The sequence below is a fragment of the Struthio camelus genome, chromosome 25 (assembly GCF_040807025.1).
Source record: "Struthio camelus isolate bStrCam1 chromosome 25, bStrCam1.hap1, whole genome shotgun sequence".
Taxonomy (NCBI): domain Eukaryota; kingdom Metazoa; phylum Chordata; class Aves; order Struthioniformes; family Struthionidae; genus Struthio; species Struthio camelus.
In genome coordinates this window covers 2,505,123-2,531,639 of record NC_090966.1, presented here as the reverse complement: position 1 = coordinate 2,531,639, position 26,517 = coordinate 2,505,123, and the positions used below count along the sequence as shown (strand labels likewise).

The 26,517-nt window shown below is 38.9% G+C and overlaps 1 gene segment (V, D, J or C); it reads right to left on the bottom strand.

Annotated features, from left to right (window-relative positions):
• Positions 1–15,689: 15,689 nt before the first annotated feature.
• LOC104144753 (T cell receptor delta constant-like) lies at positions 15,690–25,283 on the bottom strand. The segment is given in 5 exon segments: positions 15,690–16,417; positions 17,019–17,138; positions 17,510–17,572; positions 19,561–19,845; positions 24,768–25,283. Coding segments are annotated over 4 exon segments (609 nt in total).
• Between the last annotated feature and the right edge of the window lie 1,234 nt (positions 25,284–26,517).

Genomic DNA, 26,517 nt, shown 5'->3' with positions numbered 1-26,517 from the left:
CAGAAAGCAGTGAATAAACGAGAGTGTACCTCAGCAGCCCTTGCTTGAAATTCATGCTATAGATCATTACTGTTAACCAAAAAAAAAAAAAAAAAAAAAGAGAGAGAAAAGAAAAAGAAGAAAGGGTCGATGTCTGTATCTCCCTTTTCTACAAAATGGAGTGGAAAAAGCCTTTAAAACTTACTTGGTCTTATCCTCAAGCGAGTTCCTCCCCCAAAGATGGCTTTGTTTCCATAACTGTTCACACAGTATTTGCCCTCACAGCAAAAACCCTGTAAGTCATGTCTCCCCTCCACTGCCGTGTTGCCTCCAAAGCTGAGGGCCTGGCTCTCGTGGCGTTCCTTTTAAGACGGTCTTCCCCAGCTAACCCTTTGGGAACTCTAGCTTGGACTTCCCCTAAAGGTTTTCCTCGTTGGCGATGTCTTCCAGCTTTGACGGAGAGGACCACTGATTGCACGTGTTTGCAAACAGTGTGACCGCAGAAAAGCTGGCCTTGGTGGCTTTCCCGGTTGCTGCATGGGAACACATTAAAACTCCTTTCCCTTTCCCATTCGAAGAAAAGGGCGGGGGGCGGGGGGCAGTGTCGCAGCTTAGAAGCTTAACAAATGCTCTTTTGGCAGGCTGATAACTCATTTCAAAAAACACTGATCAGTCATACGGACCCAGCTACCTAGGAACCTTGATAAGGCAAGGCCATCACCTCTCCGCAGAGCAGCTTGAAAGACAGGTAACGAGCTCTTGCTTCGCGGAGTGACCACTTACTCTTCCCAAGTGGGCTACCAGCAGCTCCTTGTTCCTCCCCGAGATTTCAGACAACTACCTCGGCATTATCACAGAGGTACTCACTGAGTTGCACAGAAAGTCTGGTTCCATGTCCAAAGGTGAGCGTGCCAAGACCTCCCCCTGTAAATTGCCACAGCCACACACAGCCTTACAACAACCCTACAGCTAGCAGAAAGGAACCATTCTCGTCTTCTGAGGAGGCTGGCATGTGTCTTTCCCTGCTGAGTAGAGAAAAAGTGACAAAGGACAGAATCAAAGCATTCACTCCTGCTCTACAACTGCATCCTTCTCCGGAGACCGGCCTAGTACACAGCTTCTCGTCACCACACCGTGGCCTTGTCCAGAAAGACTGCGGTGCTGCATTAGCACCCCTGCAGGAGCCTATCTATTAAAGATACAAAACTAGCAGCGCTTCCCCCCAGTTCCAGTAACTTGCTGGGCTCTTGCAAAGGGGCCAGCGTGTTGGACGTCCCTGGAGCATGCAGGTGATGTACCCACCAGGCTCATTATGTAGTGCCAATTCCAAATTTCAGATTCTTCAATCATTTTCAAGAGTTTTGGTTCAGATCATGTACTTACTTGGTTTAATGATGAGCCTTGTTCCTTTGCCAAACTGCAGCTTGTTATAGCTAGTTTCTTAATTCACACATAATTTATTTCCTTTGCAAAAACCTTCCCTGCTCTGTGGTTCTATGTGAAGCAGAAAAACATCTGATTTCTGATGATTTCTGAATAGGAATGAATCCAGATTCCCCCATCCCAGACTTACCTATCCCAGTGAGAAAAATCTAGGCACATATTTGGAATCTCATGAAAAATGTTACCATTCTAGAAGCTACCTGGATAGGAAAAATTTTTACCTCCTAACTACAAGCTTACTTTCTTTTTTCCTCACAAATTAAAGTATAAAGGAGTTTGCAAAATAGGTGACAGTACTTGTCCTTGCAGTGAAACAATTAACCATGCTCCATATGCATTTCTGTGATGGGTATGCATGTTTCAACTGTTCATATGTATAAATTATGTGGAATAAAACACATTTCCGTGAATAACTTATTTTTTTTAAATTTGTAGAGATTCAGTAATGAATACATCATGAATGAAACCCCACACACGACTCCTTCTCCCACCACATCAGAGCATAAAGCACTTACAGCATTTTACATGGAATCTAGATCAAGTCAAGCCTGTACATAGTTTGTACAGCCTGTACACATTTTGGTGCCCACTAGGAATACCCTGACTTTCCTGCCATCACTTTTTACATTTTATTTTTCAATTCTCAGTTTTCCCGTTCTCCCCTTCTCCCCTGCCCCCCAAATATTTACCACCTTTTTGGAAAAGGGACAAATTTGTCACAGAATTCAGCAGAATCCTGACTTTACCCCTATGAATCTAAGGCCAAATCCATCAGGAATACCATTATGATCACAGATCAGAATGTATTGTAATTATTTAGTCTGACTCTAACATAATAAAGGCAGGAAAATTGAGTGCAAGATTCCTGCAGTATTTGAGGTCCTCATTGTAGAAGAAAAATGACACCCTGTCCATACAATAAACCCTATGTATTATATACAAGTAACTTCATCTGAGTACACTCCCCAAAGAGTTTTGGAAAACCCCAAATGCTTTTTATTTTAGTTCAGAACAAGTGAAATTAACCCTTCAAACTGTAATTCAATGTCCTTCAGTAAATTTGATCACGTTATCCTACTGAACCTAGGCCTCCTGGCCTTTGTCCAGCTCCTAGAAGAATTCCTTAGGACTTTTGATTTCTCACTTCTTAGAATAACCCAGTAATACCTTTGAGCTTTTGACTTACAGTTTATTTTCAGCATTCTATTTTTCTTCCCTAGTACTTTTTTTTAATCCTGAAAGCCAGAGAGTTCTTCACATTGTGAATAGTATAAAGAGAAATAGGTAAAAATATGGAAGAATGTCAGTAACTAGACAACACTTACTTGGTTTCACAACTAATAGTGTCCCCTGCCCAAGTATTTGCTTTCTTCCTGCTGCCGTTGCACTGGCAGATATTCCTCTACAAAAATCAGGTCTGAAGTTTGAACCTAAGAATTTCTAGTCTAAAAGCACCCAGGCAGCTTCAGAACCTTACTGTAATGAAAAAGTTGTGCTTTTCATGACATACATACACACAAAGGCATGTTTAGACAAATATTTTATGGGCAACGTCATTTAGATTACTGAGTTGCACTGAATGGACTTCCACCAAATCTGGGATGTACTGAAATACTAAGTTTTGAGACCACTACTTTTATTGGAAAACTTACTTGGAAAGATGGACAGGCGAGTTCCTCCACCAAAAGTGAGCTTTCCATAACCACTACCAGTTACACTATGGTAAGTCACTTTACATAAACCTTTACTGGAAGAATTTAACAGATACCCAGTTGCCACAGAAAAGTAAAATTTAACATTGCCTTTGCAAAATGCTTAGGAGCCTATATGAAGCAAAATATTCTTGCTGTGTTGTTGTTTGTATCCTGAAGAGTTTCCTTTTGTTGGTTAAAAATATGCCAAACCACATCTTAAGTCAGAAACATTATCACAAACAACATAACAAAATACTCTGCTAGCCATATTAGTATATATTTTGGGCTTGTAAAAGCAAACAAGCTGCAAGTTTTACTATTTTTTTTTCCTTTTGAGATATTTCCAATAAAACACGGATATAAAAAGAGGACAGCATTTAGCATGCAAAATTTCCAGAGCACTATTGTATCAATATACGAATTTCAGAAGAATTAAAGAAAAAAGATTTGTCTGAGTTAATTCACACCCACCACCCTTGTAAGATTTGGGAGGACCACAGCACTGGGGATAAGAAAAATCAATACTGAAGGGTGTTTCATTCTTATGGCTACTCCCCAGAACAGAGACAAGGTTTTGTGAGCCTCCAAACAAATCAAATACTTCAAAAATAACACATAGAAGTGAATTAGAAAAACTGTGTTGATACTAAAAGCTGAACCTTATAAATAGAAGTTAATTTTTTAAGGTTTATCTATGAAATACTTCACTTCTCACTTACTTGGCATTACAGCAATTCTTGTTCCCTGGCCGAACGTCAATTTCCCAAAGTTTACTGTATTCACACAGCCAGGAAGTGCTTTACAAAAAAACCGTCCAGAGTAATATAATTGCTCTCTTAACTCTTCTTCTAAAGGAGAACTTAGTCGAACCCAATTAGCAATATTAAATGATGATATCCATATGTTATTACTGAATGTGACCCATGATTTGTTGAAAGAGAATGTGCTCAATCTATTAGATATAAATTCTCTACCTATAAAAACAATAATAATAAGTTTAATAAGTTTCTTCTTAAAACACCTGTAGAAATATATGTCCCTTTCTTTTCTTTTCTTTTCAATTTAAATTGGAAACTAATTTCTCTCACCAAGAGGTATTTATCTATCCACACAATCTTATCTATATTTCTACTTTGAAGTATAAAAATATTTGCAAGGCATTTCTTCACCATGAAATAAAAATGTGACATTGAGGTCAGTTTACTTCCATTCCCAAATGTAAACTACGATTTGCAGGGAGGACTCAGCACAATGATATTTGCAACAAAAGCTTTAAGGATCTCAATTTCTACTAGTATCTAATTCAACTGGCAACTGTAGGGTCATCTCTGGCTTGAAATCCAGAGGTAGCTGCTCCATGGGAACACGGACAACATCCAGAACATACTGTAGTAAACTAATGCTTTTCCTGTTTTAAGGTTGTGTCACATCCAATCACACAGGTAGGAAAAGTCTCACTCACCCTAACTATTGAGGTGAGACGAATTCCACCTTTTTCCTGATTTTTGAAGCCATTTGGAAATAAGAGGAAGGCAAATACTTAAGGAAAACACTAAGCTCTTATCTACTTGTGTACAAGATCTAATTGTTTCCCTTTGTACAAAAATCTAGACATACTGGTGTTTTCTGAACATTAAATAAGCAAATTGCCAAAACAGTAAGAAAAATAACTGTTGGAAGCTACAAACACTCAAAAATATTTTTCATCAATGAATTTCAGAAATCAAGGGCCCCAGGGAAGGACATTAATATAGTCATAACATTTGACATTTCAGTGCTGCTTAAATCTAAATGATGTGTAAATTAAAAGGTAAATTTCTTGGAATATTAGAAGATGAGTACTCAAACGTCATTTCACAAAATACCCACGTGCGGATGTTCCTTCCCAAAACTCAGATTAAAACAATGACCCAAATCATCGCTTAAACTCTACAGGAAAAAGTACTGGACTCAATTTCATCTGCAGCACACATCTGATGCATGCAACCCTCAAAAACACAGGCATTTGGTTCTTGTAATCTTGAGGTTTTCCTTTATGCTTACATGATTTTACTTTAAGGTACTTTCCCCTTCCAAATTTAAGCTTTTGATTGCCACCTCCAAAGTTACACATGGCACAGAACTTCACAAAATCCTGGCCATGGAAAGTTTTCTCCCTGCTTACTCCATTTCACTATGAAACTGGTAAGAACAGTCTTTGAACAGTCTTGCTTTCTATCCTCCATATGTTGCAAAGAAATTGAGACTATATGTTCAAGGAAATTAGCTATCTTGAGACAAAACGGGGGCATATTTTATACATTTTGGTTATCTAAGTTCAACATAGATGTCCTAGTGTCCCTCTGAAATAAGTGTAAAGACATAGGCATTTTTCAAGGACAGTTTCCATCTTGAGATGAGCCCAAAAAAAATCTGCTCCAAACTCCAGTGATAAAGACAGAAGCAAAACCGACCTGATCTAAAAATTTGACTGAGTACTTGATGTTAAAGGAAATAAACCTGGATTTTCAAGATGAACATTCATTTATTCTTTATCTGAAACATGACACTTTCACTGACCGTTTACTGCTGTCACTTACTTGGAAGAACGAAGAGCCTTGTTCCCTTTCCAAAAATGGCTGATTCATAGGCATCCGCAGAGTCCACTGTGACAAAGAGCTTTACAAAAAATGCTGGCAGTAGCTTTTGACTCAAAGGAGTTTAACTTTGATTTGTACACACAGATTTTTCTTTTCAAGGCTTCTAGACCAAAGCCATAGTTAAAAATTCTCATGGAATTTCACTATTTTATGATATTTTTCCCCTACATCATAATATATGGGATCTTGTCTTTCACAAGATTGTAGTTGCATCCTTCTGTAATAACAGCGACTGTAGAAGTTATAATAATTAACTGTAACCAAGAAGGTGGATAAGAAAAAATAGGACAAGAATGGATTTTTTTTTTCCTTTTCCATGCTAATTCCTCCATCCACTTAAGTTAGTGCAAATTTTATCCCAATTTATGGTAGCCTGCAGCACTAAGACATCTCACATTAAGCTGTTTAACCTTTTCCCTCCTGATCCATCTGTAGCTATCTACCAAGATATTTGCTGAATACAAAGATAGCGCTTCAGTTGGACCTTTTTTTTTGCTTTTGAGATGCCCCTCCTACACACACACATTCCTCAGACAGCACTGAAATGATTGCCAACCCTTAAAGATTTATTTCTTTATTAGATATGAGTTTGCCTCTGTTCCTTCATTCCCAGTACTGGAAAAAACAAAACACTTCCATAATCTCCTCCCTTCTTAGCTGAAACCGCAGACAGACACTCTACACAGCAACTTAGTCCCACTCTGAATCCATTTTGATTTCACTAGACTCTCATAGAGTCCTAGAAACTGGCAATACATATCCAAAATTCAGTACTATTGTCACTTTCTTGCCTGTACATGACTAGCTACATAACAGTAAGACAGAAAACTTACGTGCAAGTGTTGCAGTGGAACACTGTGACAGCATTATTTACTATAAAAGGGTTTCTTTTATATTCTCCTATTATACTTAGGTTTATCTTTAGAAGAATCCCTGTCCCAGAGCTAAGTATATATCCACTCCCAGCATTTTCACTGCCGTGAAAGTTATTACCAAACGACCTCAAAACACCACTCAAAACTAAGATTTAAAATCTATGAAAACTACCTAATTCCACACAACTGTGCACTGGTCCCCACTGGTTACTCTGGAATGATCAGATTCTATAATGTTCTTCAGATCTGGATTTACTCTTAAGCGTGTCCCTTACCCAAAGATGAATTTTTTAAAACTAGTGCTGCCACCATCGTACGAAGCATTACAAAAATCTAAACTTCTAATTTGCTTGTGTTGTGAGTTCTTGTAGCTTGAACAGGGAGAATTATTTTTTCTAGCCTTGATGTAAAACATACACTGTTCTTTAAGGAAAATTCAAAGTTCTGCTTCCAAAATCCCAATTTAGAAAAGCTGAGATAGCCAAATGCTTCTGTCGCCCACCATTTTTTTTCTGACAATTCTCTAGTAGACTTTCATGGTAAAACTGCATAAGCACACCATTTTCCACTTATGATAGGCACCCTACAGAGGTTTCTGCTCTGCAGTAGTGGCAATTTATTCGTGTTTGGGAATTTTGAATGGGAGCATGTCACTTGGAAAAGCCATCCTCATGTTTCCCTAGGTAAAAATGAGCAGCTTACATGAATGCTCTGTTAGATGTGTTTCATACTCAAATATAAGCTTCTCAATTGTCAAGCCCACCGCAGCTCGGCCCTTTACAACAACACTTCTTCCGTGCTTTCCTGAAATGTGAGATGTTTTCATTGCACATTATGAATTGTAACTGTTTTTTATCTCATAAAAGTATTGACAATGTTAATTTGCTAATTAAATCCAGGAATTAAGTATTAAAAACCATGAAAGATACAATAACAGAGGCAGAAAAAACAGCCATACCTTTTTCTACTGATGAAAGATAACTGATACAGTTGTGATGAAAAAAATCATTCCTCAGTAGCTCTGCTAAGGTAATAGAATATGTGTAGATTTTCTTTAGTGTAAAAGAAACTTTATTCTGCAACTTTTCCTTTGCTCATAAATGCAAGCTTTTCAAAAATTCATTTTCTTCCTGTACCAAAGTCCATGGAGAATAAAAACATTCTGAACAGATATTCAGGATCAGCTGAAAAATATCTGAGCATCTTTTGCAGAATGGCTTTGTCAATCAATTCCACTCTAGTCAAGCACTCTCAAGTGCATTCATGTCGTAAATAAAAGAAATAAAAATATTAGAAGCAGCTCCTCAGAATTTTTCTTGTGTAGCACAACAGAAATTATGTTCTTACTCAACATTATAATCGATGGCTCGAAGAGTAAATGTGGATCCCACTCAAGAACTAAGCTTCTTTCCAACTCTTAACAGAACAGTGTGATACCTCATGCAGCTCAATTTTTTTTTCTTTAAGTGAGCCATAGTGTAGCTTACATCTGGAAGTTTTCTTTGAGTGCCATTGCCAGATTCCAGATGTGCTTAACAACATAAGGTGAAAGATTAGATAGATAGATAGATAGAAAGAAAGAAAGAAAGAAAGAAAAGATATATGCAATTATTATTACTCGAATTGTAAATTTAGTGGTCAGAAATCTGTGTTTGCCCACGCAAAAATGCTTTATATAAAGATGATTTGGAGATAAAGTTCCTACTAAAGTCAAAGATTTTCAACTAAAAGTAGACTGAAGAGTGGAGAGGAAAAACTGCTCTGTTCCTTATAGGATGAAAAGCAGCAGATCAAATCACTGAACAGTTTCCCTAGAGTTCTAGATACACAAAATTGTTAAACACATGGAAACTCTCCCATGAATGTGAATATAAAGTATATAAATAAAAGAGAGAAAAAAACAAGAACAGACCTATTCTATCCTTCTGCTTAAGTTCTCTCCTCCTCCTCCAAGTCCCTGCAACATTTGGATCTTTAGCAAGTTTTCATGAATTTAATTTCTTTCTCCCATTTCAAAGATACTGGAAACTAAAGAATAAGTCATTTTACCAGAGTCCTATAGCAAGTAGTCACCTGTAAGGCCAGCCCTTCAACGTCTTTCTTCCCTTTGATTGACTATACCCAAACACATCCATTCAGGAAAGCCTTCACTACTTGTGAAGGAGTCACACCCCTCGGAACAATTGTTGTGACCATGGTATACCTAGCGAAGACAGCCCTTCATATCACAGTCCAATGAATTATAGAAGCATTACAGCTCTGACACAGGTCTGTGGTATGTAAAATTCCGGGACAATAGAAAACAAATTTTACCTGTCTCAAGAAACAGCTGGCTCCATAGGCAGGACTTCAGCTAAACTGAAGCAGGTTTCTACTCTCATAGTGAGAAACCTCCGTGTAGAAACCCTCAAAGTTCAAAGGAGCAAAGGGCTTCCCAAGAACAAGATGGTTCCTGAGTCCATTTCATCTGTGGTTTCCTAGATGCAGCAACTTGACAATTCCTTCAGCCCAGGGCACCAGACAACTTGGCACTTTGTATTCAACTATCCAGCATGAGATCTCCTTAGCCTCTTCATTGCCCAATGCCGGAAAGTTTCTACCACATTTCTTGCTGTTTCAGACATTCTCCTTGTTTAGCAAGAGGTCCATATCTTTGAAAGACCCTAACCTGCTTTTAGGCATAACAGTTTTCCATGGCAATAGCTTTCCAAGTTCATCCCTGAATTCTGACAACACATATTTCCTTCAGCTAGGACAGGGTGACTACCACTAAGTTTCTTGAATAACTTACATTTCATAGTCTTTTAGAAGCACTAACTAATTTCAACAACACTTCTGAAAGCCTTTGCCATATTCTACTCTTTCTTTTGTTATAAATCACTTGTTTTTCTATACAGTTATTTTATCTTTCACCTCAGAAGAAAGTTTCTTTGATTGTCGCTTCAATTACTGATCTTCTCTCACACCTGCCTGCTGGACGTTCTGGTCTGTACATAATATCTCGAGGATTACACATGTACACCTGCTGGCAAGGGTGTAAAAGAAAATAAGTTTAGCATGTGGTGTGTGTGAAGATGGCACTCACTGTGCTTTTTTTTTTCTATTTGATCTGTTTACTGGTATTCATCAACTTGAAAACATTATCAGAAAAATAAACACTAATCAGCAGGTAGCTAGAGAGATCAAGGGAAAAACAAAAAATAAAAAAGTTTACATCAATATACCCAATCTTATCAGAAACTTTGAGAACCGTTTAAACCCTTTAGAAAAGATATATACTCCCAATTCCAAATGCTACCTTTGCATAAGAGGACACAAGCACATGCAATAAGAATTATGAATAAGAATTAATAAGAATTACAGCGTTCTATGTGTTTAAGCAGTAGGAAGAAAATAACCATCATTAAAAGGCATCACACCAGGACCTATTTTAAGAGCAAATCTACAGCAAATAGCCCTACTTTCCAGAAATATTGTGCACATGAGCATCTCTACCTGCTAGTGGGGAAGGCCTCTAGCTCTAAAAAGCAGAAAGATATCACAAGAACAAAGACAGAAGTAAGGGTAACATTGAGGATTTGATACGTGCATGTTCATGGAGTTGAATTGAGTGTTGGAAAGGGGTTCAGAAAGGTATTCCCATTCTTTGGATATGATTGGAGTAAGTATTTGCTTGCATTTTAGGATTTTGCCAAGGGATATAGAATCCTATATGCCAGTCAAGGCTGATCTAAGCACTTCTTTCTGTAACAAAAGCTACAAAGGTGTTGATAGTGTCTCTGCTCTTCTTCCCTTTTGTGATATTCTCCTTGGCTCTGAGAAGTCCAAGGAACTAAAAGAAATAAGACTAGGATTTCTGGCTTGTGATGGGAATGCTCATACAAATGCTAGAGCCTTTCTGACTGCAAAACTTAACCAACTTTTGTGTGTGCAGTAGGCTGGCCACAGAAACCTTTGAGCCATTTAATGCATCTTGCTTGGGGATTGCCACAGATTTCTGCAGCACCAAAAAATATTTGTGCTGGAGACACAAACATCCTTCTCCCAATATATAAATAAAAATATGAAAGAAAATGGCAAATATTACGGCTGTTATTCAAGTGCTCTTGCTCTATGGAACTCTCTTCCATTTAGCCTTTGGAAAGACGTTTTATTTAGGGTGTTTTGACACTTTCTGCCACAGGAGAGAGCTATCTGCTTGTAACTTGAACTTGCTCAGCAAAAAAAGACACCCAGCTGTTAGCTAGTAAACTCTCTCTGTAAGACCTACAAGGGGAAATAAAGTTAAACTTCATTTACTGGAGGTGAGTGTTTGTCTGAAAGCACTTTAATGCTTTAAGTACAAACTGTGGGTGGCATGTTTCCTCTTATAAAGAGAAGATGTAACAAACAGTGTGCTGTGATTCTTTGGGAGCAACAGGGCTGAGAAGCTGTTTGGAGGTGAAACATTTGACAGCAAGCTCTCAGAGTTCTTGGTTGCTATAGCACTTTCACTGTCTCTCAAATGAGAAGGGTCTGCAGAAAATGCATGGCATGCAACACCTTCCTGTTATCAGGCAGAGATGGAGAGAATACTCTGCTTCGTACCAGAGAAATGAATGGATCTATTCTATCTGGATGTTTGCAGGAGGAGAAAAGAAAAAAGTAAACTGGGTTAACTGGTGTAACTGTTCAGTGTTCTGTTGGTAGAAATGCAGATGTTGCATCTTGTGACTCACTAGGCTCTTTGAACCTCTCAGTGTTGTCCTCCTGCCTATAGGATGTAGCTAAAGATAACTGGTTTCTTGGCAGCAGTTGCAGTTTGGAGGAGAAGCTGTGAAAATGACAAGCAGGAGAACCCTAGGAGAGATGAAGATGTAGCTTTTGCATACAGACAGCTGCAGACGTTTGCCAGGGAATATCCATGAAGCTGGGGAGCAGTCAAAAAGGACTGCATACTTAAATTGACAGAAAACTTTGTTAGTGATAGGGATTTAAGAATTCATAGTGTTCAGAAAGATCTGAGGCAACTGTGCACCACATTATGAGCAAAGGACTAACAATGGATAAAAAAGAGGGCCAAGCATACTGTGGGGATCCTACTAAGTTAAAATAAGAAAACAATGTAAAAAGAACTAAAATAAATTAGAACAGAACAGCCATAAAATTACATCAAGCAGAAATTTCCTTTGACGTTGACAAAACTGAATAAAGATTGAAGTACTGTTGAGAACAGAATACAGAAATGAGCTTATCTCTCTAAAACATGCTATGCCCTTTAAGCAACTTCTGAGTGATGGAATTTTCAGAAGTTAGCAAAGTAGTTTAGATTTTCACTGGAAATCTGGACAACTAATTTCCTCTTTCTAATGAACTCTTTTATAGAAAAAGAAAATAGCTTTCTGAAGAGCCAGGTCGTAGAAGTTATTTTAAAACTAAAATAAATTTAAAAAAGAAATTGCCATGATGATGCCTAGACAGAAATGAAATTTATTCATATCTAATAAAAAGCACGACACCTGCCTATACATCCATTTGAAACTTTCAGCACAATGGTTGAAATTAAGAGAAATCTGCTGAATGACGTAATTTGATTAAGCACGGTAAATATTGCTATGTTGTGTAAAAAAAGTGCTGCTGATGAAATTGATTCTTTAAGCTTTCTCTTAAAAAATGGGATTGTGCTACAGAAACTGTAATAACACCTAAAAATACTCAGGGAAAATTAATATGAAAAGATTTTGTGTTAATTTTTTAAAAAAGGCACTTTTTCTTCCACATATTTAATAGAGAGGGGTGGATTATACACTCTCCTCTTTGAATCACCACTGACTCATTTATTGAAATCCTGTAAAGAAGAAAACTGAATTATTCAATGCATTGGGACAGGCTTTCTCAACAGTTTTTGCACTGATTTTGATTCTGGACTCCCTGAGGATGCAAAGAATCTCCTATTTACCTTAATGGACCCTAAGCTGGACTTGCTTTTCTTGTGACCCAAGCTTACTATGTAAAAATGAACTCCACACTCTAGCTCTTTAACTTAAAAAGTTACCAAGGAATTTAGTTACCCCATTATTCGAGACCTCTAGTGCATTTTGGGCTCTTCATTCCTTTTCCCATGTTCTGGCTGACCATCTAGGATCAACAAGGTACACAGAGGTAGGAAAACTCTTCTTCAAGAGAATCCTCTTTTGAGATGCCAAACTAGATACGGACATCATGTGTTTTCCATGCTGCTCTAGACATCTGAGGCCATCCTGCAGCTGCACCTGCAATGCTAAAAGGGCAGAGAAGCTGTGTGTCATCTACTGTCTTCTCTGTACATCTGGTTTGGATTCCTAGGGACGTTCCAAATGCCATGAGACCTTGCTAAAGCTCTCCCTAGCTGTTGTGTGAAATACAAGAAGCAGAAGAACATAGGTTGTCCATTAGGGAAAAACATGAAGAAAAGGGCACACCTTCAATCTATTCACAGTTCTTGCTGGATTTCCTTGAGCAGTATAAGTGACACTGATCCTCCCTCCTTACCTCAGAAAACAAAACATCTGAGGACTACGAGCAAAGTTTTTGGTCAGGAGGTCTCTCAGTCCCAGTATAATGATAAACACAGCATTTGCTTTCTTTGTGTAGTCATCTGCAAGAAAATAATGGATTGTGACAAGCACGTAATAGGAAAAGACAAAATTTCTCTTTCTTCCACCTTAGCTGATCCTCTGACTTCTGATGCTGTTTGTTTACTTCATTGGAATGATGTACTCAGATCCACCAGATCATTATTTCAGGAGAGGCTGAAAGCCCTTCTGCTTCCCATGCTACTTGTATTCTGTCTAGCATTGCTTCATACATGCAATTACTGATAATATTACATTGAGCACAGAGCTGAGCAACATCCTCTCCATCTTCAGCTCACAAAGACATTTAGGTTCCTATTTGCATTTGCAATCACTAGTAGTTTCGTACAGCAAGACTGATGTGTTGCACTTTTACCACTTGCATCCCAGCTGTTTGCCAAACTCTAGTCAATGGAGGAAGATATCTCTTAGGTAGTTTAGAGAGGCACGAAGCACATGCTGAAGCTTTTTCTGTAGACAATGGAATGACATAGCTATCTGGTGATAGAGGGAAAAAATTCGACTCTCAACCTCTGTAGATGTACACCCTGGAACGTGTGCTGATGAAATCTTCTATGCTGAAACTTCAGTTGTTTACTGAAAGTGTAGTCCTATCTCCTGGTTTTGGAAAGTAGAAGGTGGAGTGAGAAGCTTTCTTTGGACAAGAAAAGTTAGAGAGTGAACGTCATGCCTTTTCCTACCTTTTGTAATTGCTAGAGAAAAACCTTTGAACTTGCACAGCAGGTGACAGGTATAAAGCTTCATAAAGCAGCAATGCTACTGACAGGAAGGGGAAGAAAAAAATCTCTTGCTGACACATGCCAGAGAAAGGGAGAAGACAGCTTTGAACAGTTATTCTGAGAGAGTCATGTAAAATGTCACTAATAAAAAGCTTAGTCTGTTGATTCTCATCACCTGGGAGGTAATGTATGATGATGTATTGATAGGATGCTGTGTAAGGAGAAGATTCTTCCCATGGAGAGAAAACATAAGTACTTTCAAAGGTATCTAGGAAGCCATGCACAATCTTACCCTCATTGCAATAAATGCCTGTAACTTCTAGTAGACTTTGATTACAGCTTTAATGATTATGGATAGGCTGCTTACTGTTATGTACCAGATCAGCATCTTCTTTCATGACCTCAGTTTCTTAAGTTTTCCCACACTGATCTGATTCCCAGCAGTGCACAGGGAGGTCTGAAATACTTAACTATGGAGGTATTACACAGGCCCTGAATTTCTTCATCATGCAAATGAGGCCTCGGGTGTCCTACGCTTATATGGCTGGGCCTCGGAAAAATAGAGACTGATGTCCTTATCTGGCTGATATATTTCTGTGTAAGTCAATGCTGTGTCCCTCAGTAGTCACACATCTGTAGATCTTTCACTTTGTTTGGACTGTGTCACAGGATTTTCAGTCTGCCAGTTCTTTCAGACCCAACCAAAGGCCACTCAGGAAAACTCCACTCCTTGATTTGCACAAACGTCCACAAATGGTATTCCGAGTCTGTGTCTTGCCTGTGAGACTGGAAAAGGTTTGATGTGGAGCGCAACACAAAAAGTTTAGGGTGTTATCAGCAAATCAGGATAGAAACACCAGCAAGCAAAATGACTAGTTTAAATTATTGTGGTGGAATGAATTTAAAAAGCATTTTACTGTTTTTGGAACTGCTGTGCAAACATCACTTGTCTTCTGGATAGGGTGACAGTCTTCATCTATGTATCTGCAGGATTTGAGGGACTCGCCAGACAAAGGTTATTTAAACAGACTTTACTACACACCCTTTGTAGGGACTGTCTTGGAGCTAGCAGTATGTCAGTATCTGAAAAATCATATAAGCTCCCCCCTCCAGGATGTGGTTAACATATTTTTCAAAATAAGGGGGCGTTCTCCTTGCATGGTACGATTTAGTCATAAGCATTAACCACAGCATCCCGCCTGTTGCTTGCAGATGAGTGTTGGGGTCTTTTAGATGAGTAACCAAGTTGCTATGAAAACTGTACCACTCTACCAAACCACTGTATTTTACTTCCTGTTGGCCCCTTTCTAGTACCAATGAGTGGAAAAACCCAGCATGTTTTCTCCTTTTCTGAGATCGGTATTTTCATTCCTACTGCCCATATCAACCCAACTCTTAACTGATTTCTCTATAAACACATCTCCCTTTTTGCTATGATCCAGAGTATCTTGGTTAGGTCTCTTCAGAGGTATCTGAAAGACCAAACCTCATTCAAGCCCCCTGAGTCTAGAATTTCATGCCCCTCCTGAAACCTTTCAGTATGCCAAAGAGACCCTTCCTTTCCATGTTCAAAGCCTAGAAAAGACAAATTCAGCCAAGGGGAAATATAGGCTATCAAAGCTGGATTTCTAGATTGCATTGGTCATCAGACAGGACAGTTGGATTTCAGTAATGTCTATCCCAAATTCAGAAGAAAAAGCACAGCACAAACCACAGAACATTTTGGCATAGTAAAACTTTATTTTGGGTAAACCCAAAACGCAGGAGTCATACATTTTGTAAAAGAGACACATGGTAAAGAAATACAAATTAAAGTGTTGCTGTGGTTTAATATTATCTGTTTGAAGTGAATCACTTCAAGGATCTTCACAACACAGATCTTTGCGTTTACACTAGAAAATTATTATTATTGAAGCTATCTAAAAACCATTAACACTAAATGATATCTACTGTGCCTGAATGCTCTAAGCTGTAAAACATCTCTACAGTAAGTGGTGTAATTTGCCTATAGACAGGGTTTTAAAAGGGTCGTGAATCTATAGTGAAATTCTGATTTTTCAAAACTACCAAAGCAATTTTGTTGCTTCTATGCAATGTTCAGAGGAGTGGGGATATCAATTTCTACTTAGGAGAGAGATAAGGAAAATACACACTCTTCCGTTCACTGGGAAAAAGAAACAGCAAAAGCAGCTACAATTATTTTTACAACGACAGAAACTAGCTAAGCAGGATGCAACAGTATAATATGCCTAAGAAAACTTCCAGATAGCATTAGCTGGAAAGCCACATGACAAAGTGAAGGGACTGATAAATCTATAGGGACCCAGGGGAAGGTGCAGAGTTGTGCTCTCAATACTTATTGTCAGTAGATTTGGCCTATGCTGTTGAAATTGCTGAGGGTATACACTCTCTCCTTCTGTTCCTTAGACTATTGATGGCAATCTTCCTCAACACCTGGAAGGACAAAGTGTGTTTTAAAGTCTTACCCACATTTAAGGCAGATGGGCCTATGTGACACCATTTGATTGCTGTTAGAGAGGTAGACTCACAAAGCTTAGGTTAGACCATTTTTCTACTTTTCTACTTTTCATTTTGCTACTTCTGGTACATTGACTTTTAAAAAAAATCTCTCTCTTACTCCCTTTTTCTCACTCCTTCACATGTTTAGTTTTGAGAAGCCTCACTTTTGACGACTCATTCACTTTGGTTTTTCTCCAGGCTTTGTGCTCTGCCACTTGAAACAGTCAGTGAGAGATTTCCTGGGTGCTTCTGATAAAACTTGAGGTGCTCTGGCCTAAGTAGAGGCAAAGCACGTTTGGGGATCAGCCAGAAAAGAAAAAAAAAAAGAACTTTGGACACAGACAGGTACTACTTTCTTTTTTTTTTCCTTTCCTTCCTTCTTTCTTTCCCCCCTCCCCCCCCCCAGAAACCTATAAAAGTCAGTCAATGGAAAAAGGAGGATAGGAGCAAGTATCACTCCTTGTATACAAAACCAAGTGGTCATTCTGGCATCTGCTTCCAGTATTTCCACAGATCAAGTTACATATTTTCCTACCTCAGAAAAGAAACAACTTGATACTCATGAGCGTATTGAAGGCGATGCTTTTTGCCAGCAGGACTCTCAAACCCAGCACAGCCATGGACAGCATGTTCACTTTCTCTGTTTTGATACCTGCTTAGTGAGAAAGAAAAGAGGGGAGAGATCACGATCTAGATTGGGATATTGGAAGAAAGTGGGGAAAAAAAACACAAGTCATTGATTCAGAGAAAGAAACAGCAACAGAGGACAATAGACAGTAGAGAAACATGACACCAGCATGGAAGAGATGAGATGTCTGTCTAGATCAGTTTTTGCTTCCTGTTAATTATTTACTGAAAGCAAAGCTTGTCTGTTATGCTCTTGTTATGTTCTGCTACACTGAAAAAGACAGTTGTTTTTGATAAATATGTATTCTGATTCTTCTCCACCCGAGAAAATATATTTTCATGCGTTTGTATCAGTTTCCAACACAGTAACATAACTTAACAATCCCTTTAGGCAACTACCTTTTGTAGACGTGTCTGTGATGTTGCAAACATTCACTGTTACTGGTTCTTCAATCTCCTTTTCTGTAGTGTGATTAAAAAAAAAAGGCATTATACAAATTATACAATTTTTTTACAAGATTGAACAAAGTTCAACAGATGAGCAGTACTGTGTGAGACTCAGCTGGCAGTCACTATTTCTGACAATCTCAGGTGAAAATTTTGCTTTACATGCAATTGCAGCAAACAAAAGATTCCTCAGTTGTTTATCTTTTTGAATGAACTTTATGAGGGCAAAAAAAAAAATTACAAAATAAGTGATTTTAAGCAAAAATGAAACCACTTTCACTTTTTGTTGTTTTTAGAAAAGCAATTTCAGGATACCTTCTAGCAGGTATTCTATCAAGAAGTATTGGGTCTTTAGTAAACATAAATTCACAAAGAAAGTGCCTGAGGACTAGAAGAAAGCAAATGTCACTCCAGTCTTCAAAAAGGGCAAGAAGGAGGAATCAGGGAACTACAGACCAGTCAGCCTCACCTCCGTCCCTGGAAAAACTTGTCCTGGATGCCATCTCTAAGCATGTGAAGGATAAGAAGGTGATCAGGAGTGGATAGCACGGATTCACAAGTGGCAAATCACGCTTAACCAACCTGATAGCCTTCTATGAGGGAATGAATGACTGGGTAGATGAGGGCAGAGCAGTGGATGTTGTCTACCTTGTTTTCAGCAAGGCTTTTGACACTGTCTCCCAACACCTCTTCATAGGCAAGCTGATGATGAAGTACGGACTAGAGGAGCAGTGAGGTGGACTGAAAAGGCTGAATGGCAGAGCTCAGAGGGTTGTCCTCAGTGGTGCAAAGTCTAGTTGGAGGCCTTTAGCTAGTAGTGTCCCCCAAGGTCAATATGGGGTCTAGTCCTATGCAACTTCACTTCATCAGTGACCTGGGTGAAGGAATAGAGTGCCTCCTCAGCAAGTTGGCTGATGATTCACAACTGAGAGGAGTGGCTGATACCCCAGAAGGCTGTGGTGCCATTCAGAGGGACCTCAACAGGCTGGAGAGATGGCCAGAGGGGAACTCATGAAGTTCAATAAAAGGAGGCACAGAGTCTTGCACCTGGGGGAAAAAACTATGCACCAGTACAGGCTGGAGGCTGACCTGCTAGAAAGGAGCTCTGCAGAGCAGGAGATGTAGAGTTCCTGGTGGACAAGTGGACCATGAGCCAGCAATATGCCCTTGTGGCAAAGAACCCCTGGACTGCATTAGGAGTGCTACCAGCAGGTCAAGGGAGGTGATCCTTCCCCTCCACTCAACTCTAGTGAGACCACACCTAGAGTACTGTGTCCAGTTCTGGACTCCCCAGTACCAGAAAGACATGGCACTACTAGAGCCAGTACAGCAGAGGGCTACTAAGACGATTAAGGGACTGGAGCATCTCTCCTATGAGGAAAGGCTGAGGGAGCTGGGACTGTTTAGCCTGGAGAAAAGAAGACTGAGGGAGGGATCTTATCAGTGTGTTTAAATATGTGGAGGGAGGGCAACCAGAGGATGGGGCCAGTCTTCTCAGTGGTGCCTAGTGATAGGATGAGAAGCAACAGGCACAAACTGAAACACAGAAAGTTCTGTCTGAACATAAGGAAAAATTTCTTTACTGGGAGAGTGACTGAGCACTGGATCATGTTGCCCAGAGAGGTTGTAGAGTCTCCATGCTTGGAGATATTCAAGAGCTGTCTGGATGAGGTCCTGTGCAATGTGTTGTAGGCAACTCTGCTTGAGCAGGGAGGTTGGACTAGGTGATATGGAGAGGTCATTTCCAACCTCAATCTTTCTGTGATTCTGTGAATATTATTTCTTTTTTTTTTTCAAGTAGCTCCAAGGACTTAAATAATGAAAATTTAAGACCACCTATGCTAGGTGCTTTTAAATATCTTTCAGCTCTACTTGCTTAAGCATCTAGACGTCTTTCCTATTCCTGCTGGATGCCCAAGGGATGCTTCTCAGAAGGGGCAACAGTAAGTGTTGGAACATTACTACCCTCAGGAATAAGTTGTAATTGTACCACAAAATTGTACCTGCAGATGATGTTCCATTGTCTGCAAAAGTCATGTTTTTGAACTTGGCCTTGCAAGTCACCTCTGTCTCTGGTGTCACCTGAACCACTTTAATAGTACTGTACGTCCCCTCAGATGTCACAATGGGTTCATTCTGTTCATATACAACTTCATTTGAAGATACTTCCAAACTGATGTTCTTTGGATAGAAATTCCTTGCCAAACACACAGCATTCACATTCTTTCCTTCCTTGGCTTTCTTCGATTTAATCGCAACGACTTCTGGTTTAGCATCTTCTCGATTTTCTGTGAAAAAAATACATTATTTGGGCATGACTTTATTCTATTGCAAGCTTACCTGTGAGCTAAGCCATGCACAGTTCAGATACAGTCCAGTTGTGACCCTTCCCTGGCACTGTCATTGAGTCAATGCCTTTTTTGTCTTTATTTCTTGGTGCTGTTTCCAAAAGAGCAGATCAAAGACAGAAAGGATGTATGAGGGTAGGATTGTTGAAGGAGCTTTGATTTCTTGAAATTCTAAGCTTGTTTTTGCCAGAAGATGTGTCTATATATGAAGTCTTTATCTATGTGAATTATTTATTTTGTTAGTGAGGACTGGCAAATGAGAAGGAACTTCTAAGGATGCAAATCCAAGAGTCAAATTATTTTGCTTTCTCAAAAATTTGTTTCCTAAGAATAACGCTTCCATCAAGGACAGCCTTATATGTTCATGAGATATGAGAAAAGAACTGTTTTTTCTTTACTCCTCCCCCCAACCTTATTCTGAAGTGGTTAACATGCATAACCATAGCAATAGTGGTGACAGAGAGAAGGCAGTTTGCTGTTGACCTGTTGTACAAGGCTACTCTAATCAATAGGATAAATGGCAGAAAAGAGGCATTGCTGCTAGAGCGGATGAAAACGTTGATCTTTTCATCAACAAATGCTCAGCTGCAAGAATAATTTTTGTCAAGTAGGAGAGAAACAATCAGAAGTTGTCTCCAGATTGCTTATCTCCACTTCTCCAGAACTTCCTGATACTTTAAACTGAGGGGAGGTTTTCCCCACTATACATTGCAAATAGTGCAAATTATCTCCTAGTCTGGAGACATTTAAAAAGGTAACAGTAGTGGTACTTAGTTCAACAAAAAGTCTCGTATCTGTTGCAAAAAGTATGACTTTTAGTGTTTGTGCACTGTGCTATACTGCTAGTCCCACAACTCTAGGGAAAGTGTGAAGTTTAATGCAGAAATTTGTATAACAAACTGATTTCAAGGGGAAAATATCCCCAGACTTGTGAATCTGATGTCCACGGACAAGTCTCCTAATAGTCATTCTCACCTTAGTGTGCCAGTCTTCAATGGTGGTTCTTCAGGATTAAGATATTAACAAACATCAAAGCATGAAAAACATGCCTTAGAACTGGAATTTTGAAAGACCCTAAAGGATGCAAGTGGTACATTTTCATAGTATTTGGCTTCTGAGCTTCCTCATGCATATTTTGGCAGAGTTGCTTTGAAAATTTTGTATGCATTTTTTCCAGGTTATAAATCATTCAGGAGTGGAATTCTGAATTCTAAGCAACATACAGGAATGCCAAAGCCTTGACAACTGAAAAAAAAGCCTGAATTTCAGCTGCACAGCAGCATCCTTCTAGGCAGATTTCTTATAGGAAACACAAGATGAGTAATGAAATAAGATTACTTAAACTTGAAGGGGTTGTCTTTTTGGCACACATCTGGTCTCCTGAGATCCTTTAGCACCCAACAATCATCATGATTTTTAGAAACAAAATATCTTTACCCTCAAGTCACAGGTAGAGAAACTGAGGTCACTCCACATGCTAATGTTAGGATAAGGTTAGCAATGTGAGTTATAATAAAAATATGAAGCTAAAGGGATTCATCCGGTATGCCTCCATGTCAAAAAGGCTCAGCTTATCACAGGCTACCAGAAAAACATAAAGAATGTACATGTTTTTACATTTACCATAGCTACAATTTGACATGAAAGGAGCACCCTCATGGGTCTCTGTTGCTAAAGAGAGGTGCATTAGGGTTTGAATTCTGCATCAGATGTGTTGCATTCTGCTCAAAAGATCCCTCAGTGCTAATGTTTTATTTTTCACAGGATATCTTTGCAAGTTCTGTTCAAGGGGCTTCAATTCTACTCTAACCCCCGACTCCCCCAAAGAAGAATGGAGGTACGAGGCAAACAGTACTCTCCCATGACTGGCTCTGCTAATGAAAACAAGCACAACTCCATTGCTGTCAACACATACACCAAATAGACACCAAAAAGGAATGGAGTCATTATCACTTTCATTTGACTTATTCAATTGATTCCAAACTCTGGACTTTTTAGTGGAATTAAACTAGTAGAAAAATATCACCTAAGACTCCTTTCAATGCTTTTGTATAGTACCATCCTCCCTCCCCTCAATGATGTCTTTCTAACCCTGATAAAGCAAACTGTCTTAGGAACTTAAATGTGAAACTCCACAGGGGCATTAGTTCCCTTCAAACTCCCAATCATGGCCTTATAACCTAATAATGACTATAGGAAATATTTTAAGATGCTTAAATAAATGGATAGATGTTCAGCCCCAAGCAAACCTGGCATGACAGCAGTCAAGATTTGCCTTGTGGAATCCAAATTCTTTGGCAGCTCCTGAGAAGGGTTTCAGCATATTTTTTAAACTTAAGATGTCGAGTTATTTATCAAAAGATTATGTACAGAAATCCTTAAGTCTCATTTGTGACTTTAAAGCACCGGGGAGGTGGCTTCCTGAATTTTAAGAGGAGAAAGGAAAAAAGTGAAAAACCAAACAGTAGCAGTTCAGACCATGTTAAGGCATAAAGAATACCTACTTTGCTCCACAGTCAGTTGAGTCCCCTTCCCAAAGACAAGAGCAGCAGTATCACACAGTTACAACTAGTAAAGCAAAAAAGGCTCATTTTATGATTCCTCCCACACACTTTTCCTTTCTAGGTGCTGTAATATGGCTTTGCCAGAGTCGTTTAGCTCTGTGCATATCTTGTTATTTGAGAAGAGCTTTAAAGGCTTTTCATGTTTTCTGACATTCAGTATTTCCAAGCAGACAGTATACCAGCAAGCTGCTTCTCTGTTGCAACTCACTGGGGAAAATCCTCAGCGGGAGAAAATTTGCACAATGCAATTGTTGTTAATAAAGATAAATTATTTCTTTATCAGACCCTGCCAGTTTCAACTGAGTCACATTATTCTGCATTACCTGAAAATATAGCCATGAATTCTTACCATTTCTTGCTTTTGTCGGGGTGGGGGAGGCAGGTGGGGACACATTTATATTAGACAGTATAAGCTGCATTGTATCACTACAAAAAGTTGTATCTCTCTTTTCCTTTAATCTTACAAAATCATGGAATTAGCTATATATTCTATCCTGTTACGTGTCTCAGTTTTATTAATGAACATTTTATATAGAATAAACCAGGAAAAACCTTAGCTGTTCTTAATTGAGCCCTCAAGAGGATAATATGCTATTAATGCATGCTTTCTATGTCTTTTTGTGTTTGGGAAGTTTTAAAAGATTCAGGTTATAAGGCATGTAGGTTCTTAGCATCTTTAAACACTTATGAGCATCTGCCAAAGAAATCTAAAACCAGCAACAAAAAAGTCTGGTGGTAAGAACTCTGGAAATTTTTGTTTCCAAATACGAAGTATTTCAGCAGACATTGAGGGACTTAGATAGCTAAGTCCTATTATCTTTTTCTGCCACACATCTTGCCCTAAAGTCTTTATGCAGCTTTTAAAATTTCATCCTAATTTTTCTATTTCCACTCCCACCCTCAATTAGAAAAACAGAAGTCATAGGAACAAAATGGAAACTGCACTCAATTAAAGTTTCATACCATTACTCATAGTATGCCTTTTGTTGCTTTTTTTTTTTATTGCCAGATCGTAATATTCACTATGGGATATTTTACCTCCTCTATTGATAACTGCTAAGTCCATATCAATATAGACTAATACTGGAAATATTGGAAATTTGAGAGTGTCCTGTATTTACAGCTGATGATTTATTGCTTGCAAAGAAAAAATCTTTGTTCAGAGTGGTAACTTTGTATTCCATTGTCCTTTAGGAATTGGCAGTGGGATTCAATTGTCCCAAAACACACATTTACTGCCATGCGAGGTGTCCTGCAGGCTTGGGCAAATATTAGGCAGTGTCTAAGAGAGGCTCATGCCTTTCTGCAATGAAAGTTGGACTCTTTAGGGATGCAAAATGACACTGGACATTTCTCTTAGCACCTAAAAGCCATGTAGACCTCTGAGGCACCATGACATGTTTTTAGGTCTGCATCTTGATATTTAGGACAACAAAGATAACCTAACGAACTCCCCTGCTGGTACAACATTAATATTCCCACAGAAAAGCTTGGGAAGATGCTCCATCAATACTTACAAGCATCAGCCTCCAGAAGAGTACCATTTCCAAATATTAGGGGTCTTGCTCACAGTTCAAGCAGTCACCAAAAAAAACTACCCATCCTGTCTTTTCCTAGGGACATCTGGAACTATTCAGATTGATGTTTCCTGAAAGCCTTTAAGGCACTATTTTAGAGTCTAGACAACTTAGTAGTTAATTCTCATTCATGCTGAGCAGCTTGGATATGAGACAGCTCTGCAAATTTAAGCTCAAAGTTATTTAACTTTCCTTCTCTCCCTTCATGCCAATAAAATTACTTACGTGGTATGCCTAGTAACACTGTGAGCATGGTGCCAGTGCCAAAAACTAGCTTTTCATACCACAGACCTAAAGAGAAGTTCCACAACTTCTCTCTCATGTCAGTTTTACACTGAACAATGCATAACCGCTCAAAATGAGACAGTGAAAATCCACAGAAGCACTGATAAAGTTAAGACATTTCACACTAAACATTGGTCAGAGTGCCATTCAGACTAGGCATAAATTACACTTTGTTAAGCTTCAAAAGTGCACATCAGTGGTGTTTAGAGACTACAGAATAATGGTGATATAAACAGCCAGCCCAGTTGTTTCTCTGAAGCCTTCCTAGGTAGGTACAAGCTGAGGACTCACTCTTAAGCCCTGGCTGTGGAGAGTGTACTCCAGAGATTCCAGCATCAGAAAATGCTTACAGTCAAACCAGATCACAAGATTCCTTTGTCCTCCCCTACCCCCACATTTTAACTTAACTTATAGAAGTAATAATAAGGATACTTACTTGGTTCAACTGTGAGAGTGGTGCCACTTCCAAATATGAGCTTATCTGTTCTCACACTGTTAATACGTAGACAAATAAGTAACACTTTCCTCACTGTACTCAAAAGGTGTGTGTGTAAAACAGGAGGTGAAAATTCAGACATTTTTCTTAATTATCCATGTATATAATTCCATTAGGGTGTCCAGAGCCACATTTTCTACCGAAACTGGGAGGGGAAAAACAATAATCCAATAGTTCAATGATTTCAAATGGCTTGATCCAGGACAGAGCTTCACAGGTATCCCTTTCTTCCGTCTCTTAAAAACTCTATGAGCTCTATCTTTCCATGACAAATGGAAACATGAAAAGAATATTGGATTTGTCTCCTCAAGTAGTTCAAGCTCCTATCTCCTTTCCTCCTTAAGATACATTGTTTTTTTGCATCTTCAAGTTTTCATACAGGATCCTATGCCATTTATATCATTGTGGTACTGTATCCCCAAACACAGTGATATACCTTGTTACAAAAACTGTTTTACTACACAGCATTTTGGATTATACAGGCAGTCACATGATTTCTTGAGTGGTTTCTGTCCCAACATACCACATGAAGAAACAAGACGTGGCTTTCAAAGAAGGGTCTAAAATAAGACAAGAAGGTGAAATTCTAAGTAAATCTATGGGATTATGCAGTACCCCTAAAAAGTCTCATGGAGCTAAGCATGATGGAAAGTGTAAAGTTTTTCAGTACTTTTAGTGCTATTTCAAAGCACTTACCAAAATTCTTCTGAGCTGCAGGAAGCCGTCTTCTTTCTCACTTTGAATTAAGTTTTAATGCTCAGGAGACTGAGGAATGTGCTGGATCTAGGCCCTCTACCAACTCTAAGTTGGTGTCTGGGGGCTATTTGGTGCCTAAGGACATCTTTGCCCTTTTTTTTCGTAAGATGAAAAAGGAAGGGAAATGATTGCTCTTTATTAGAAGAGATATCATGCCAATAGAAGTGGCTATTAAATAATAAGGGAGTTGCTGAAGAGGAAGACACGCTATGTGTGCATACATCTCTCTTTTTTGTGTTAGACTAAAATAATCTAGGATTTCATTTGGCCATTGCTCAGGTAGGGATAAGAGATGTGGTGATTAGATTTTTTTTTGACTGTTGTCCAACATTTTATAAAGAAAGAAAAAATGGAAGTCCTTACTGCAGATACCTTGCAATGCAAGAGTATAAACAAAGCCATGAGGTAATAGGCAAAGTATCATTTAATTGATATACTAACCCCTTGGTATATGCACTGGGGTGTTTGTGCATGTTCTTTCACCATAGAAAAGGGTATAAAGAGAACAATACTTGAAAAATAAATGGATTCTTACCCTGAAATAAAATTTCTCACCAGCTTACCCCATGCTAAGAGCATCCTGCCTATGTATTCAACATATAGATTAAAAAAAAAAAGCTGGGTACAGGGAAATGCAGGTGGTGTAAAAAGGAAATGAGTCAGTGCTACTTTCTAACTACTGTTGAGCGGAGGATAGATGTGAGGGAGAAGGTTTACTAGTATTCGGGGGCGGGGAGGAATGTTCAAGGGAACATAAGGCAATTGTGATGTGTTCAAGGCTTGATTTGCTCAAGTGCCAGAGACACCGTGGGTGTGGGTGCAAAACCTTTAGTTTGATCACCTAGTGGATTGGAATTGAAGACTGCCATTGGGAGGTAAGTTCTCTCACTTGACCATGGGATAAGGAGGCCTGAGAATCCTGCAGCTGGAAATG